Raw genomic sequence first — 17,750 nt, 5'->3', positions numbered from 1 at the left:
TAGTACTCGCCCAAAGGCATCTTGCTTCGTGCAGTAGTAGCAGCAATGAAATTGCGTGAATGCTTTCCAAGAGGGGGATGTAGCTAGAGAGATTGGGAAAGAAGGAAATCTAGTATTCAAGAGTAATGCACCTAATTCCATAAACGATCCTTGAATATGTATTTTTTCATGAGAGGCATCAATTTGTAGTTCTCCTGAAGTTTATTAGTGCTTTAAATAGCTAGAAATTAATTGTTTAGCTTTTAGATTTTTTCAAGAATTTGGCCATATGTTTTCTTTCTAGCTTGTCTTTATGTTTCTTTTTTGATACTTCTGTGATGGAAACTAATTTGATTCTTCTGTGTCATTAATACGGGCTGCAAATAGATTTGCCCTAGCAAGTTTCTGTTTTACGTGAGGGTTCAGCTCCTCTTGCAGAAGATTGGGTCTGACTTCCTATTGTGTGAAACGGACTGAAAATTTTTATATACAGAAAATGCAATATATATGAGTCAAAGGGCCTAAACAGGCAGTATTACTTGTTCCAGCCTTTCTGCATTTGGCAGGGTGAGCTGTGTATCGGTTTTACCGATACCGACAGCAACCTGTCATTCTGTCGACCCTTATTTTATGTTTTTATGTCAGGGTTTTTCTTCTTGCACTGTATTACTCTGTATTTGATCTGGCATTACTTGTTCTACGGTGGTTTCATTTCGTGGGTTCAAATTCTAGTTTGTTCCCAAACAGTAAATAAGAAGGGTAGGGTAGAATAGAATAGAATAGAATAGAATAGAATAGAATAGAATAGAATAGAATAGAATAGTTCAGTTGGAAGGGACCTACAACGACCATCTAGTCCAAGTCCAATGGCCTGACCACTTCATGGCTGACCAAAAGTTAAAGCATATTATTAAGGACACATTCAAGGGCCTGCCTCCTCTCTCTTCACACTGAGCTTACATCAAAATGTTGAGATTCTTTATATGAACAGAAATATTCTGGAGGCATGAGTAGATCACAAGGTGACTATGAGCCACGAAGGGGACACAGGCAAATGCATTCTTGAGTATCAGGCAAGATATTTCCATAGGAAAGGCAAGCATTGTGCAAAGTCCTGGTGAGAACTCACCTGTACCACTAGGGACATTTCTCATCCCCTGTCTGGGATGAAGGCAAACAAAGACTAAGCAGTTGATTAGGGGTATGGAGGGCCTACAGAAGACGATGACTAGCAGGGGCAAGACGAAGGCTGAGAGGATGCTATCATTTTCAAGAAAGATATCAAGGATGAAGGCCAAAGGAGGAGAAGAGCTACTGAAGTGCAAGGAAAAAGACAGTCAAGAACACAAAACCATTCAGGACTTCTTTCCAAGAAGACGACCTCACCATAAGCACGGTAGTAGCAAATGTCCCTTGGTGCATTGGTAAGGAATGGTGAGGAAATCCTGCGTGTTCTTTACATCCCTGCAAAGTTCATGCAGAGGGAACCCAAAAGCCTTTCTTTCACTTTGGGCATCCCCACAACCAAATTAATGTGTATATGGCATAAATGCCCTTATTTACATAGTCTGAATGTACAGATGAATTTACAGGGAATTCCGGCAGCTGTGCCCGGTGCATGGCCACCAAGGGCATGGACAGCCCCCTGGGCCTCGTGAGCACTGGGACTGCCTGGGGCCAGCGCCCCAAAGGCCTTCCTCTGAAGGATGCCGGGTGGAGGGGTGGCAGGGGGGGCTGCGCAGGGGGGGGCCCATCACCCCCATGTCACAATGCCACCACCCGGCAACGAAGCAGTCACAATGTCCCGGGGCAGGATAAAAGGGAGCATCCTTTTCTGTCTCACTGCCAGAGACGGCCTGAGGCAGCCTGAAGACATCTAAGAGGAAGTCCTTGAGAGCTGGTGGAATTACTTGGATGGGGCTGAGGGAAGAAGATCAGAGGCTGGATGAAGTTGCTGGAGGTTCTCCGCTGCAAGGCCAGCTCCTGGTGGGGCACTCAAAGCTCATCTGAGGGAGAGAAATCCTTTTCAACTGGATAACAGTGGCAAGACCAAAAGAATGCCTTCTTGAGGAGCACTGTAGAGCTTGCCATCTTCATCCCCTGTGGAGCCAGTGGTAGCAACTGTAAGAAATGGGATGCAGAGATGTTGCAAGGGGTCCCAGTGCTTTGGAACACCCACTGGTATCCTGCCAGGCACTGGAAGCATTCTTGCCCCCAGGGTCAATCAGGCCAGGGGAACGCGGCCACTCTCGGAAGCCTCTGAGTTGAGGGAGAACAGGGCTTGGGCATCTCTTGGGAGGCGTGACCAGCCTGCGGGACGAGGAGGCAGGTCTTGCTCACATGCTCAGGGAATAGCCGATCGCCAGCGCTGGGGTCAGGAAGGAATTTTCCCCCAGGGCACATTGGCACTGCTCCCCGGGGGTTTTTTGCCTTCCTCTGCAGCATTGAGCATGACCCTTGTCAGGCCCCTCTGCTCCATAGTGGCCAGGTCACTGCCTGCTGCTCATGCACCACGAAGATGGCCTCTCGTGCCCTGCAGCTGGGGGGAGGAAGGCTTTTTTTTCCCCCAGGGTGGGCTAGCAAATGTCCCCGGGGTTTTTTTGCCTTCCTCTGCAGCATTGAGCAGGGCCCCTTGCCAGGGCTCCTTTGGGCCCTTTTGGCCAGGAGCCTGCTGCTCCTGCTCCACGAAGGTGGCCCTCGTGCCCCGCATCCGGGGGGAGGAAGCTTTCTACACTCCCAGGGGGCCCCCAGGGTGCCCCCGGGAGCTGCTTCTTGTCCTCTGTGGCATTGAGCACAGCCCCTTGTCAGGGCTCCTCGCGGCCCTTTCGGCTCGGTTCTTGCCTGCTGCTCTTGCACCTCCAAGGCACCACTCGTGCCCTGGCTCTCTCGGGCTCTCTTGCCCACGGCAAGCTTGGAGCGGGAGCGAGCTCTGCTCTTCCCTTGGCTCCATGGGGTTCTTGCTTGGGCAAAACAGCCGCTGCTTGGAAGGGCTCCAGGCTTGATGCACCATCCGGAGCTGCCACTTCTCAGCTCTCCCCGCGGGCAATACAAGCGCAGGGCAGGCACGGGAGCGCTTTTCGGGCATCACTGGACAAGAAGCACAGCGGCGCAGAGTTTTGGAAAGCAAAAAGTGTGCTTGTCGTTGATACGTCCTCGTCCTCCTCGTCCTCCTCTTCTTTTGTGTGTGCTTGCTACCGATGCTCATTCTTCCAAGTTCTCACTCTCCAGGAAACAGGGAGTGCTGGGCCTGTATTCCTGCTGCTTCTTTCCGTGCCCCTGGGGCTTCCCTTTGCCAGGCTGCAAGCGATGTTTTTTCAAGCTAAACTGAAGAATGCATCAGCCTGCTCCTGGATACACATGCGCATTGTGTTAGTGCATTGGCTCTGGAACAGTTTCAGATAAACAAAATCCTATTTCCACTTGTAACCTTTGTGATTTTTGTCCTTGAAAGTGTTTTTGGAGCTGAAAACCCTCTAGCATTTAAGGCAAATAACAGTCTCAGGGTGAGTGCACGGAACGGAACCGAACTGAACCGAACCAAGTAGAATAGAGCAGAGCAATTACGCTCTATTACGCCTGGAGTTGTGGATGAGGAGCCCTGACCTGGGCCTGAGGGCTCCATCCAGGAGAGCAGCTCTCTGCAGGGCAGGTCCCAGGCCCACCCAGGAGACAGGGGCAGAGACGGGCACACCTACAGCATCCCCCAGGCAGGGACTGACGGCCCCGGGCAGAGCTGAGACACGGCCCCTGGGCCCTTGGCAGCAGACGCTGGGGGTGGGGGTCCCAGGGGAGGCCTCTGAGCACCCCCAGCACCCTGGCAGAAGGAGGCTTGAGCTGCTCATATGCTCTCCTGGGGGCTTTGATGGCTCACCACTTGGGAGACAAGAGTATTGGGCCACGTGGACCTTCGTTCTGAGGGAGCACTGGTGGTCTTAGACTCTTGTGGTTTAGCTTCTTTTTCCAAAGGAAACAGCTCAGGTATTTCTAAAAATGAGTACAGGGAGAAAAACAAAATCTGCAGGGATTTGCAACCATTTAGTTCAGTAGCACATCCTGCTTCAGGCTGAGGGCTTGATCTTTGAGCCTCACTAGAGTCAGAGATGTGAGGTCTTGCCATCCTGTGGAAGTTCAAGCATGGCATTAAGGGCATTATCCGAATTTCTCTTGAACACCAACAGGCTTGGGGCATCGACCACCTCTCCAGGAAACCTGTTCCAAGCTTTGACCACCCTCTCATAACCCATCTTCAAAGCCTGTTGTTATAAAGCAGAAACTATTTCCCTGTCTATTGAAAATAGATACAGTTTCTTATCTTAGGTCAATGACTATCTTTATAATAACGGCAAATTATTCCTTCCTGTTATAGAGCACAAAAAGGGATGCTAAAAACTGTCTCAAAATTTCATTTTTCACTCCTTCAAGCCTTTCGCTTTCTTACCTAGACATACGTGAAAGTAACAGACAGAAATGAGAGGGAGAAAAGGGCATTTGTGAGATTCCCCAGCTCAGTGCAAAGAACTCTTGCCATCAGTTTGCTTTTACTGAAGGAATTACAGAGGCCAGGCCTTTATGAAGCCTCTAATCCTAACATGAAGCCCCTGAATATGAAGCCAATTTCTACTAAAAGGATGGTGCCATGTAAGAGGATTTGTGGGCTCATAATTTGCTGCATGATGTAATACATAAAAAAGCAAGGGCATCACATGGATGTAGATCGAGGAGCACAAGAAACTATAAGAAGATGTTGACCGGCAGCCTGTTGATCATTCTTCTTGCACATGTAGTAGAGAAGATTTCTAAGTGAGATTTTGGCGGAGGAGAGCTACGGAGATTTGCCAGCATATCTGGGAAGACTTCTGAGAAGAGATAAACAGATTTGAATTTAGGGGAAGTCACAAAGGTGCCTGCTACAACAGCCAGCCAAGATTCAGGTGGTCAGTAGCTGATAAACAGAAAAATTAATTAATTAATCTCTTCCCAGTAAATAGGACACAATAGGCTCCATCACAGGATGGACCGTGAAGAACTCTGTGAATGGGAAGACAGATTAGCTGTAACAGGGAAGAGAAAGCAAGGTGCACAGAGGAAGCAACCTGATCGGAACAACACAGACAAGAAAAAAATATGTATCGAATATTGTTGTATAGCAAATGTTAATAAACACTGATATGCATTAGGCTTGGTAACCACAGTTTTTTTCTTGTATAGCAAGAGAACCTAAATACTTTCAAAAAACAAAACAAAACAATCCTAGCACTCTATACTTGCACAAAAATTCCATGTATTCTTACATAGCATAAAGGTGCCTTCCAGCAATACTTAGTGTGCTGGTTTGAGGACACTAAGGATTCCTAAGTCCTTAGTAATTCAGTGCTGTGAAGAAAAAGTTGTTTCTTACCACAAGTTAGGTGAACAATATCCTGTCTTTTAAATTAACTCCCACACTTCTCTAATACCAGGGAAAATGTAGTCTAGGTAGAAGAGATCCTCTGGACTCTTCTCCCGTAGAAATGCGCAAAAAAGAATGGGCAGTGACACTAAATGTATTATGAACTGGTGGATGGTGAGAAAGATTATGCTGTAATTTTCATGACTTAGGAATTACAGAATATTAGTGCCCTTAGTAAAGGCCCCTCTAGCTTGACAATTTAACTGCAACATTGCATAATAATTATACAGGCAATATGAAATCTTCAGCAGCTTGTCTACTTTTCACTCTTATCTGCAATCTATTATACTCTGTAGTCTCATAAATGGATATAAAGAAAATGGTTCTGATTTTTTAGGGCATCACTAAAAATGCTAATTAAAACTATAATGATGGGCCTGCTGAGGATAGGGCATCAACTGCACAAGCTCAAGGATAAAATGTCACACTGGGCCAGCGTAAGGCTTGCTTGAATTTCGAGAAGCGCCAGCCAGGTCTTGGTTATCATAGTTTAACGCTGCATTTGTGGTGTATTTTGCATTGATTTATGGTAGACTGAAGAAAATGTTGTGGAATTTCGTTTGCAAGTGGGAAGTTTCAACAGAATGAGTTTTTCTTTAGGGTAGTATTCAGAGTAGAAGAAGAATTAGTATTTATGGCATTTGTCAATCTTTAAGATATGTCTGTGAAAAGAAATTAAACCACCCAAACTCCCTTTTAAAGTAGCTTTTATATTCCCAGATATCTTATTTGCTTGATAAAGTGTTTTCATCACTTCATTTGTGTGCATGTTAGCAGCGTCTATGCTGCTGGCAGTTTTAACTGCTTGCAGTCTCCAGAGAGAAATATAGTTTTGCATTCTTTGCACCTATCATCGCTGTTTTCTTGTCGGTCATATAGATTTGACTGCAGAAGATAGAGAATTGGTTTTACTTGCTCATGCTGCAACAGGTGATGGGCAAACAAGGGACGCACCTGTTGTGCTCAGTAAAACATGTCATCGATATTACACGATAAGCGTACTCTCAGGAGGGTTTTACTAGGCCTGTAGAAAAAGTTCATGTGCGAATGTATGAAAGTCCGGGATCATTTGCTCTTTGTGGATAATTTGTACATTAGATATACAGTAGCAACCACTTAAATGTATAACCTCAGGTTATAGTAAATCTTTTCGTTTTAGCGGCACTTACCTCCACAGGGATTTCTTTCTGTACCCTTACCATAAATTGGTTTGAAGCAGATGTATTCATTAATTGGGTCTAATAATGATTATAATTTATTCTCTTTCTACTGCCTGGGATTTTATTCACTATAGAGTCATCATTTTATGAAGTGCTCCTCTTGAAGGGTAGGCTTGGTGGGGCTCTGTTTGTCTGATGTCTGTCCATTTCCGTACAGGAGCACTACTAACATTTGATAGTAAAGATCAGCAGGATTGGGTCCAACATTTTTGAATGTTGTTTTGCAGCACAATAAATTTGCTAGTTTTTCCATATGAGTTTACGCAGTCATTGATACGATATACAAGAGCTTTTAGACTTCTAAGTTTTCACCGGAACTATGGGTAGTTTTATTTTCAACAGCAACAAAAAGCCTGGTTTGCTCAAATAATGCTCTGTGAATAGCATTCATGTAATAGCAACTTGGCACTATATATATTTGTTTGAAAAGACAATTGATGATATTTTAGGGTTGTAACAAAATAGCTCTTCTTAAATACATCCTTTTAGAAAAATTGGCTGTTCAGAATCTCAGCCTAAAAGCTTTTGTTATTGTTAAGTCAAGCTCTTTCCTACACAACTAATGATTAGTAGAAATATTTCTAGAACTTTGTTTTTACTTTATTGCCAATCATGATGTTTGATTTTAAACATAAGTGTTCTCAGCTTGGTTTCATCCTTGTTCCTTTCCTCCTCCTCCTCTCTTCTGCAGTCTTTGGTGATCGTGTTGATTTCCACCCATTTGACGAGTCTTTTGTCTATATGCCATTTTCTACACCCAGATGTTTATGTACTAAAACAGATTGTGGGTTTTGCCTTTTCCCTGGGTAACACTATGACATCTGTATTTAGTTTTTGCTGCTGTTGTTGTTTTCAAGTATGTGCTGCCATCTATGGAGTAATTGTTGAAATAAAGCTGATATAAAAAGATGTTTTATCAAAAGATTATGGAAAACAAGACCTAGCTAGTGGAGGAGGTATCATAGGGCAGTTGGCCAGATCTCATGAAATCCTGTTTCTCTGTAGTCCCAGATTTCACAGCAAGCACAGGTGAAAGTATACTGTTGAGAAAATCAGCAACTTGTAGGAGTTAAGTTATGCAGTAGATTTATTTATACTGGACAAACTATTAGGTCAGCCTGAAAATTAGAATAACGTTGCTTTGTCCTCTAATCCTGTATCTTGTTCCTTTTCCTTTCCCATTACCTCTCACATGTCCTAGTCCTTCAGTCCAAGATCTGTTTATTATATCTTTCTTCATTTGTTTTTGAAAGCTTAATTTGAATTCCTTATTCTTCCCCAGCATCTTGTTAACAGGCTTCATGCCTCCCCCCTGTGTCCAGTTTCAACCTGCCAGGTTCCAGGTTTCCCTCCTTCAGGTCCCTTCAGAATGCAGTACTGAAGATCAGTCCCCATCCTCTCTCTCTTTCATAACATTTTGTCATTTGATATCTATTTTAGAATATACATTTACTGCAATACATGTATTCAAGTTGGTCTGGAAAGCACCTGGAGAAGTAATTTTCTCTATACTTTTATGAAGTGCATGTGGGGTATCTGTGCACACATAGAAGCTATCAGCTTTTATCTTGATACTTGTTCACGTGCTTTTCAGCTGGCAAATTTTTGACTAAGGATTTTAGCACCTTATAACCTTGGATAGGGTTAGGTATATGAGTTCCTGGCAATCAGATTTCTATTCATTTGAGTTAGGAGATGTAACAGAGAACAACTATGTCTTTAAGTCTTTCCTTGGCAGCAACAGTGTTGGAGTGGGGGTAGATACAACCACTGCTGCTTAAATGCTTTCTTATAACACAAGACATCAGATTCAAAAGGAAAAGTTTAACCTATATAGATGAAGCATTCTTAAAAATATCTTCTGACATTTTCTTCTTATTGCTGAACTTAGAAATTGATCTTATTTCCCAGCATCAGAGACAAAATGAAGAAAAAAAAATCAATGCTGAAGATTGATCAATGTTTTTCAAAACTGACTTAATAAGATAAAAATCAATGCAGCTGTATTCTTAGCCATTATTTTATCACCAGTTTCATTCAAACATGGTACTATTTGATTCTTTAGTTAAATGTGAAAATATTTCAGTTACCTCCTACAGAGGCAAGAAAAAACCTGAGGAGAGATTTATTTAGTCAAACTTTGGTTTTCTTTTTAATCCTAATTTTAGAACTTTGAGTTCTACAGAAACTGAAAACAGTGTCATATTTTAAGTGCCAGTATATAATTTTTCCTTTAATCACAGAGATTTAAATAGAACAAATTATTACTTGTATTTGCAAATTACAAGCTCTGATCCTCCCTTCCTCCTGCAAATAGCAGTTCCATCTTGCTTGGTTGAAAGATCTGTACTCGAAAACTTGAAGATAAGCTTGGGCACCTCATTACCCCTGTGGCCAACTCGCAGTGTTTTGACTTTAGAGCCATACTGTACAAATGCATTGTCTGATTAATCTTTTTTCGGCAAAAATGAGGAGGTCGTTTGGGGGTTTTTGTTTGTTTTTTTTCTCCTCAATGACCATTTCCCTTTTCTATCCCTGCTGCCCTCAATAATATTAAGATCCTATACTGATCTAAAGAATAGTCTTTAAAACTGTCTTGTGTAATATGAGTGAACCAATCTCTAAGCCATGAGTTTGGCTTAAACGTTGAGAGGTATTTTAAAAAATAATTTGGCTTTTAATATTTCAATTCCTATTTACTTGCTGTCTTGGGTTTAGCCCTTTGGGCTCCTAGTTTGAAATTTCTCATAACTGAGGGCTAGAAAATGTCCTTTTAGGAAAGAAAGTCAAGATTCTCACGTAATCACTGGGGTATGTGAACTGAGATTTTTGGGGAATATCAGGCAGTGAAAGACTCCTGATAAAATCCTAGATATTTGCAAACCTCTGCTAATGACATCTTTTGTTTTAAAGATTTATTTCATGAGAACAGAAAGACAGATTTCTGCGTAAATGTCTTATTGAATTTCATCCCTATCTGTAAGATAGGCCAGAATGTCATAAAATAGGAAATACAAAGCTAGTAGTAGGCAGACAGATTTTTTGAGAATACAGGACTTAATGAGGTTCTCTGTCAATCCAGTTACTTTTACCTCTCTTTTTCATGTTCCTTAGCTAATTGATAAATGTAGCGAGTTTGCTGCTGTCCCTGAGTAGCTCTGAGCAGTGATATGTATATTCATTGGGAAGAGTCCTTCTCTCCTTCACCATAAAATGCATTACAGACAATATCTGTGATCACGTAACAAGAGAGTTTGTACTGGTACTTCTCCTCTCCCTTTCCTCCTCCCTCCATACTGTGAGAGAGAAGCAGCATGGCATATTGCATAGCTAAAAGGTTATCAAGCCTGAATTTGTTACACCTCTGAATTTGTCAGGCAAGCATTCGCAACCACTATAGAAATACACGGCTCATCACCACATGAAGCTGGACACCCTAAGAAGACAGATGATATTGGATTGGTTTTCTTGATGCTCTGCAAACAATCAAACAGGCTTAAGCTATGCAATCTGATACTCCCTAATTGACAGCTTTTCCAAGGTTCATTTGTTAACTGAGAGCATGACATGTATTGAAGTTGTTTCTTCATAATGCATTTGGCATTAACAGAAGAAGCTGTCGAATGCCTCAGACATCAACATCTCAGCAATAAGATACTTCGCCTCCAGTGTTGACTTTCTAACTAGTGACTTCGTATTTCAAAGGACATTTGTAATGGGCATATGAGAGGACAGGACATAAGAAAAAAGCTCAAATACATTCCCCAAAAGGAAGTTTGTGAGAAGGTATTTTTGCTGCTTGGGACATTTACCTGAGTTTTATGTGTCAACTCTTCTTTTTTCTTTTGGTATAAAACCTTGCTTTCTTGCTTAACAAAGTACTCGCTGAATACTCATTGGGTTGCAGAGGGTTCTTTTATTTTGGTAGATTAATAAGTAGGCATATCTGATTTTATTTATAATGATGAAAAATTTGTGTGTAAAAGACATGCTCAAGGGTTTAACTTGCCTGTGCAGCCACAATAAAATAAAATAAAACCCCAAAGAAACTTCTATTTCAAAGAATACTAACCTTACCCTAGATGAGGCCCATGTTTGTTTGAAAGCATAAATTACCTGTGCAGAAGAGAGCAGAGGAGGATTTCTCCACTGATCTTGTCACTGTTTTGCATTTACTGTTTTCTTGTAGATAGTTTTCATAAACACTTTCTTAGTTTCTTAGAACAAAAGTGGTGCCAGAACTCAACATTCAGCTTCTTTTTTTTTTTTTCATTCTGGAAAAGATTTCCACTATCTACTCTTCTTTGCAACTGTTCATATGCTGATACCTGGCAAGATGTTCATGCAGCATCTATAAGTACTAATTAAGAGTTTGGTCACAAATACACCACCGTTAAAAACTGCTGCTTCTCCTGCATCCCGTGAAGTTGACAGTTACAAGAAAAATTTATCTTAGATATACAAAAAAAGTCGTTTAATTTCACTTCGTTGTTCTTACTTAGTGTAAGCATGTTATTCTAAATATTTAGCTTAATTTCTCTAGCACCTAGTTAAGTTTCTGCATGTATTATTGCTTCTGGGAGGAGTACATGCCTGGGGAAGTGCATGAAATTTTACAGATGTTGTCAAAATAATGAAGGAGTTTCAGTGGTGCTTTGACTAGCATTGTTTTGGAAGTGAAACACAGCTGTTTAGATGAGAGAAAAAAAATAAATGAATGGGTCAGGATGCCTTCATTTCACAGGAATAAAGAGACGAGTTTTGACAGAAATGCCTTTTCAGAAAATGCCAGGGAAGAATGAGCAAAGCCAGATTCTGCTTGGAAAAACCCAGAAACAAACTTTTTGAAAGCACTGATGTCTGGAACCTAAACACATGTGTCTCCTCCCTCTGTAAACATGAACAACCTGAATTCCTGCAGCCAAATATTCCTGAGCCTTTGGGACACATTCTGGACCAGTCTCCATCTGAATACTTCATGTTTTATTTGCAAGGTCTGTTGGCAAATGCTGTTTGAGTCCCTGTCAAGCACTGACTCCAGGGACCCTTCTGTCTTGCAGGGCAAGCACAAGCTGCATGTAGACACGGGACTGGAAGGTGCCTGGTGCGGCCTTATCCCCGTCGGGAGCTCCTGCGAGAGCGTGACCACGACAGGCCTCAAGTGGAACCTCAGTAAGTCAGATGTCTCCGGGACGGCGGGTTTGACGTTATTCTAACCCCACATTTACATCAGCCGCACCCGTGCTGAAAGGCCTTATGCGTTTGTTGGTCAAACGTGGCATTGAATCTCTACCAGGCCATTTTTTTCTAGATATGAAGTTTAAAAAAAAAAAGATAAATATATTAAACCTGAGATATCGCAGGCAGAAACCTGTTTTCCACTTGGGAGTCATTGTGCTGTTTAAATAGAACATTTGTTGAGGTCATGATGCATTACCACCCTGATACATTGCCCTCCAGGGAGGGGAAGCTGTGAGTGCCTAAACTCCTGGTTATAAGCCATAGAGTTACAACAAATAATAATGTGATACAGATTATTAAAGCTACCTCACTTCTCCTGAACTGCTTCACTTATATTGTCTATTTGTCAACTCTGAATGAATAGATCTTTTTCTTATTTTAAAGTGGATAAACGTGCATTTGATCTAGAACAGGGTTGTTTATCCGTAGAGAAAGGAGGTTTCTCGACCAAAAAAAATTGAAACAGTCTTCATCCTCCTGACCCCTCCTCCCTAAAGCAAAGCAATAATTGAGAGGCTCTGCTCTTGCAGTCTGATTTACATGGCCAGACTTAAGAGCCATCCCATGTAGAAAAGGCACGCCATTCTCACAGTTTGCAGTGCGGTGCCCTTGTTGGCTAATAATTAATCTGAGGCTGACCCACTGTGCCAGCCAGCAGCACATGTACTCATCTAAGGAGTGTCTTGTTCCACTGAGGGTTTGAGCATGTGCAGTTGAGGAAGTGGTAGGCATTAGTAGCTCACTAATGATAAAAGATACAAATATGGCATTAATTTCAAGATGTGAGACACTCGCCACGTGAAGCGCTGTCTGGCTAGTGATATTTTAATCCTTTTAAACTGAATTGTAAGAGCTGAATGTATTGTATAAGGGGTGTTCTCTTACATTGAGAGAGTCACGTATTTTCATTTGTACTGGTAAGTACAGTTGACAAGTAAAGTACTGAATCTTCATCTGCTCATCTCCTGTTGTGCAATGGATTCTGTGGCCTGTTGCACTCAGGGACTGCTCATTTCTCCATAAATGTTCTGCCCTCCAGAGTGAGGTGAAAGAAGCTCAAACCAGCCTCACGTTAATGAAGGGAGCATCTCTGAAGCCTGTGTCGTTTTGCAAAAGGTTACTGTGTGGATCAAATTGTGGTAGATTCTGTAAGGTTGCTTTCCTTTCTTGTGGTTTTGGTTATTAGTTTAAAAAACAAGTTATTTTTCGGATACATATTTTTTACTTTAATGACATAAATGTCATCAAATTTACAAGGTGCTCATTAGAAAGATGGGAATTTTAGTGGTAGGCTGTTTGGTCCCACAAATTGCATGACTTTGTTACTACTAAATTATGATTGCCTGACCAGCTGAACCTAAGGAGAAAGGGGTTACAAGTCTAGCTGGGCCAGCTGGAGGGGAACATAGTGGGAAGATCAATGATAATAAATAGTGAGTTTGTATCTAGGATTGGGTTGAGATATCAGTTTCTTTGATGTTTATTATTTTAATTGTGCTGTAATAAACTTCTTGAGGATACTTAGGGGCATAGCTAGATATGGACTTATGGGTATTTATATTACACTTAATTTGGTCTTTTTTTTTTCTTTTTCTGGGAGACAAAAAATGATTTAAGTGACTGTTTCCTACATGTTAACATGACACCACCTTCTCTGCTTCTCCCAGTCCTTGTTGCTGTCTGTTTCCAAGAGGAAATCTCAGACCTCTACAGTGTTTTCCTCGGTGATGTGTACACTGCAGCCCATTACGGACTACACTTTCTGTCTCAGTATTCAAGTTTCTTACAGGTCATAGTTCCTTCATTTATTTCTCTGCATTATTATCACAGATAGGTATGTAAAAACAAAAATGATCTGGTCTACCTTGAAGACGTTTAATCTATCTGGGACACCAAGGTCATTACAACCTGAAACTGCTCTTGTGCCCAGGTGACTGGACCTAACCTTTACTCATCCAAATACAGATTTTAATCAGGTGATTGTTCAGATACTGATAAAACAAATTAAAAGTGTAGTTGCATCCCCAAAAAGGAAGCCAATATCTCAAATACAGCATGTGGTTAGTTGTGACTTTGTTGGACTTTTTCCCTAATAAATAAGCCTTACATTCAGATAACCTAAGTTTGATATTAGCTTTCATTGCGTTCATGACTTCTGTGCTGCCTGTAGTTTTGCAGTTACGTTTAAAAATATTAGTCCTCCCGTAAATTGTGATGGAGAAGCAAAGGCTCACCTGGGAAGAAAAGGGAATGAGAAAATACTGAAGTGTGACATGGATGTCAGCGTTGCTGCTGATGGCTGGCAGTGGCAGAGCTTTCCCTGTTCATTTGTTAATGGCACTGTGAGGACTTGCCTTCATAAGCGTCAATGCTCTGATTATAAATTCATTTTCATATGTAAATCATGAAAGAAATGGCATTTTTAAGCCAAATATGACATCAAAGGCCTTTTCCTCCAGTTTGTTATGGAATTAATTGAATATGACCAAACAAGTTTGTTTTTAAGAAGTAATTTTTGAGTTTTCAAAATATTTGTTTTAAGTGTCTGGGTGATAAACTAATTCCAGAATTTTAGTTCTGTCTGAACAGTCAAAAAAGATGCATTAGATGAGACGGGAGCCCTCATTTTTGCAAATAATAATTTCCAGCAACTCAAAATTCAAGTAACAGTCCATTATAAGAAAGAGCTGGCTTTGTATCAAGGTTTCGAATGTTTAACACTGATGTCTGTCTGAGCATATTTGGATTACTCTGCTGATTAAAATTTGCAAAACTAAAGGGTAGTCAAATGTTATCTGTGTCTAATCTACAGGTCCTGTCAAAAGCCTTCATAGCTACTCAACAGAAAAAGCCAAAGATAAATAGCTAAGACAGAAACTATATTGGGTTGAGAGTAGGCTACCAAAGGTCTCATTTTAATGGCTGTGTTAGATAAACATGAAATCTGCAAACTATTCTGCCAGCAGAGAAACAGTGATGTCTTGATTATATTTTTAATATCACAGAATTCAGTATTTTTTGTGTGTCTGTACAAAGATGCAACAAGTATGCATGCTTTTATGCATGCTTATCTTATCTTAGTTATTTGCTAGCACTTGGCACAAATAGAACTTTCATTTATTTTAGTTCTCATTTTATGGGTGAAAAAACTTGGAGAAGAAAGTGGGAAATTGATTGGAGAAAATATTTTTATCCATACTTGCTATTGTGCAGCACACATTCAGAACACATTATAAACATGTTCTTTCCACTCCCAAAGGAATACAGATCTTTTCTCTATTAAAATCTGATTTACAGCACAGGAATCAGATAATGCTTTATCTGATTTGACTCACCTGGCTGCTTGCTGATAACAGCTCCCATGTCTAATAAATAAATAACAAAAAAATCTAATAAGGCCAGAATTACCCAGCATTCTTCATTAGGTCCTCAGTGGTGCTTTCATGGAAGGTGAATAAGAATGAAGGTAGAAATCAGCTGCACTGTTAATCATAGAAGAGGTTGGAGGGTAATGGTAGGCTTTTCTAGGAAATGGTTCCTTTTCTGGGACATTACTGTAGAAAATAATCTTGCCAACTAATTTACTCCTCATCCCTGTGGCCTTTAATATGCTGTATGTCATACCTGTACTGAAAATGCTGGCATATACATATATAAACTGTGTATGTGATTGTGCTTTCCAGATAATTTTCATGCAAATTTGCTTCTTTAGGCAGGAAGTTAAATTGCTGTAAAATGCTACCATTCAGAAGAGTGCCACTGTCATTTCACTTCAAAAGGCAATAGCAATAACAATGGGAGCAAGACCTTTCTCTAACTGTAGCAACAGAGCATCCACTGACTGCTAACTTCACAGGTAGATAAAGAGGATCCAAAATCTTTTTGATGCTGTTTACATTGTTAGTAAAATTGAAATGTTTGCGCTGTTTTTTCACTGTTTTACTTCATCAGGGTTTTGTTGACGTTGCATTGTGAATGGAACAAAAAGATTACAAAAGCAGTGGGGTTTTATGTCTCAAGAGAAATGCAGAGTCAAAAAGACCAAAGAGAAGAAGTAACTCTCTCCTTTAAAAGAAGTCAGAGGGTGAGGGACTGTTCCGGAAAAGGCTGTAAACTAGGACAATCGACAAGTATCTGTGTGCTAGCGAAGCTGTTTGTATAAGCACTCTGTAAGTTGTTTCATAACTGAAATAGTTTATATGGCACATTTTGCTGCTCCAGTTCATTCTGACTGAGGCAAACTAAGCGGCGCTCCCAGGAGTAGCTCTCTTTTCAGTGGCAGAGTAAAAAGCTTCACAGCTGGATTCCCTTCTCCTCTGCTTTCCTCTTCTTCCCTCCCTTCTCATGTTCTTCACTGGCAAAAGACTCCCAGTCCATGAACTGGCATCTATCTTCAGAGCTTTGGTGATGTATTTTTTCCCTTCTTCATTACAGCTTTAAGGCTCTGGGTAGGGTGGGGTGACAGAGATGATGCTGCTGCTCCCAAAGCTTTGGGTGGTTTTGACCTTTGGCGAACTATTTGCCTACAGGAGTGCTGCTGTCTGCATTCCAGGGTCACATCATTTATTACATGCTGAAATACTTTTCCAATAAAGCAGATGTTCCGATGGTGGCAGCCTGGCATCCCACGGGTTTACTGCCAGTCAGCAAAAGCAACGAGGGCATTGCTTAGCATTTCATGAAAAGATTTCAAACGAAAAAAGACCATTTGGCATATATTAAAGGACTGAGGAACACAGAGCTCAGTTGTGCTGGGCCCCTAAAGCTGTATTTGCACTTTTTCCTGAACAGGAGCTTGAGAACTCAGTCAAACTTTGTGAATGGACTTGCAATGGGGATTTGAGGTCACGCATTCAGTCCATTTCCATATATTTCAAGGAATGTATGGAATTAGTGGGAGGGAGATTTGGTTCCAGCTCTTTTTTAGCAAAGTAGCAGGGTCCTGGCATTCAGTGTGGAAAGGCTGCTTTAAAGTGATAAACAGATATGCTCTTCCAGATCACAGTGTTGGGGCACCATTACTGCTGTAGGACTCCACTTATGGAAAGATTCATGTGAGTACCTTAGTTCTGACCTAGCTCAAACCAGTTCCAGTGGTAAGGTTAGCCCAGCTGGATGGCCATCTTTAACGGGACATAGGGACATGTATATATGATCCTTCCATACAGCAGTAATAGGCAGTAATTGCCAGGAAGGGGTAGAATAAAAGAAACCTGAGAGAGACTTCTCCAGCACGGCTGTGCACAGAGCAGTTGGCTCTCCACAACCTAAGTAATACCATCCTGAAGTAAACTGGAGACACTTATTTATGCCTAGCTACATTACTGTGGCACATTGCAACTACGGAAACTGATTTCATTATTCTTATAGAGGTGACAGGGTTTTCAAGAGAGCAAAATGCTGTTCTTTCCCTTGCGTCCCCTACGGTGCTTCAGTCCTTCCTTCTGCTTATGGAAATATAACCTGGAGGTATGAGGAAATAGGTGCTGTGCTTCAGCCCAGCTTTGGTGCAGGTAATCCTCATCTCTCTGGTGGCAGTAGATTGGTGAGAATACTAAAGTCACATGAAAATCAAAAGCAACCTGCTGCTACTCAAGGATATGAGTTGTAAAGACGAAGCACCTTTCTGGGGAAGAGATCTACAGAGAGCCAGAGAGCTACCATTTAAATTGGTGGGATCCAGAGTAATGCTGTATATTTCAGCAGTGGCTCTGAATTTTCATCAGTGAGCGCAGGGGCAGAATTTGTCCAAGAAAGAGATCTTTGAGTTTATCCTAAAGATGTTTAACCCTAAAGGCATTCTCATCAGTCAGCCTGCCCATATGGATACTGGGAAATCATCTCATTTAGACAATGGCAGA

The 17,750-nt window shown here is 41.4% G+C and overlaps 1 protein-coding gene across 5 annotated transcripts in view; it reads left to right on the top strand.

Moving 5' to 3' along the window:
* The window catches only part of TPK1 (thiamin pyrophosphokinase 1), a 306,866-nt gene that overhangs the window by 232,063 nt on the left and 57,053 nt on the right, over nt 1-17,750 (top strand). For all 5 annotated transcript variants that reach the window (XM_063325637.1, XM_063325636.1, XM_063325640.1 and 2 more), the window contains one exon: nt 11,709-11,820. In XM_063325637.1, the coding sequence (XP_063181707.1) occupies nt 11,709-11,820 (112 nt within the window). The remainder of the gene's footprint in view (nt 1-11,708; nt 11,821-17,750) is intronic.

Source organism: Chroicocephalus ridibundus, chromosome 2 (genome assembly GCF_963924245.1).
Source record: "Chroicocephalus ridibundus chromosome 2, bChrRid1.1, whole genome shotgun sequence".
NCBI lineage: Eukaryota > Metazoa > Chordata > Aves > Charadriiformes > Laridae > Chroicocephalus > Chroicocephalus ridibundus.
The sequence above is the reverse complement of the archived record's forward strand: the minus strand, read 5'-3'. Positions and strand labels throughout refer to the sequence as shown.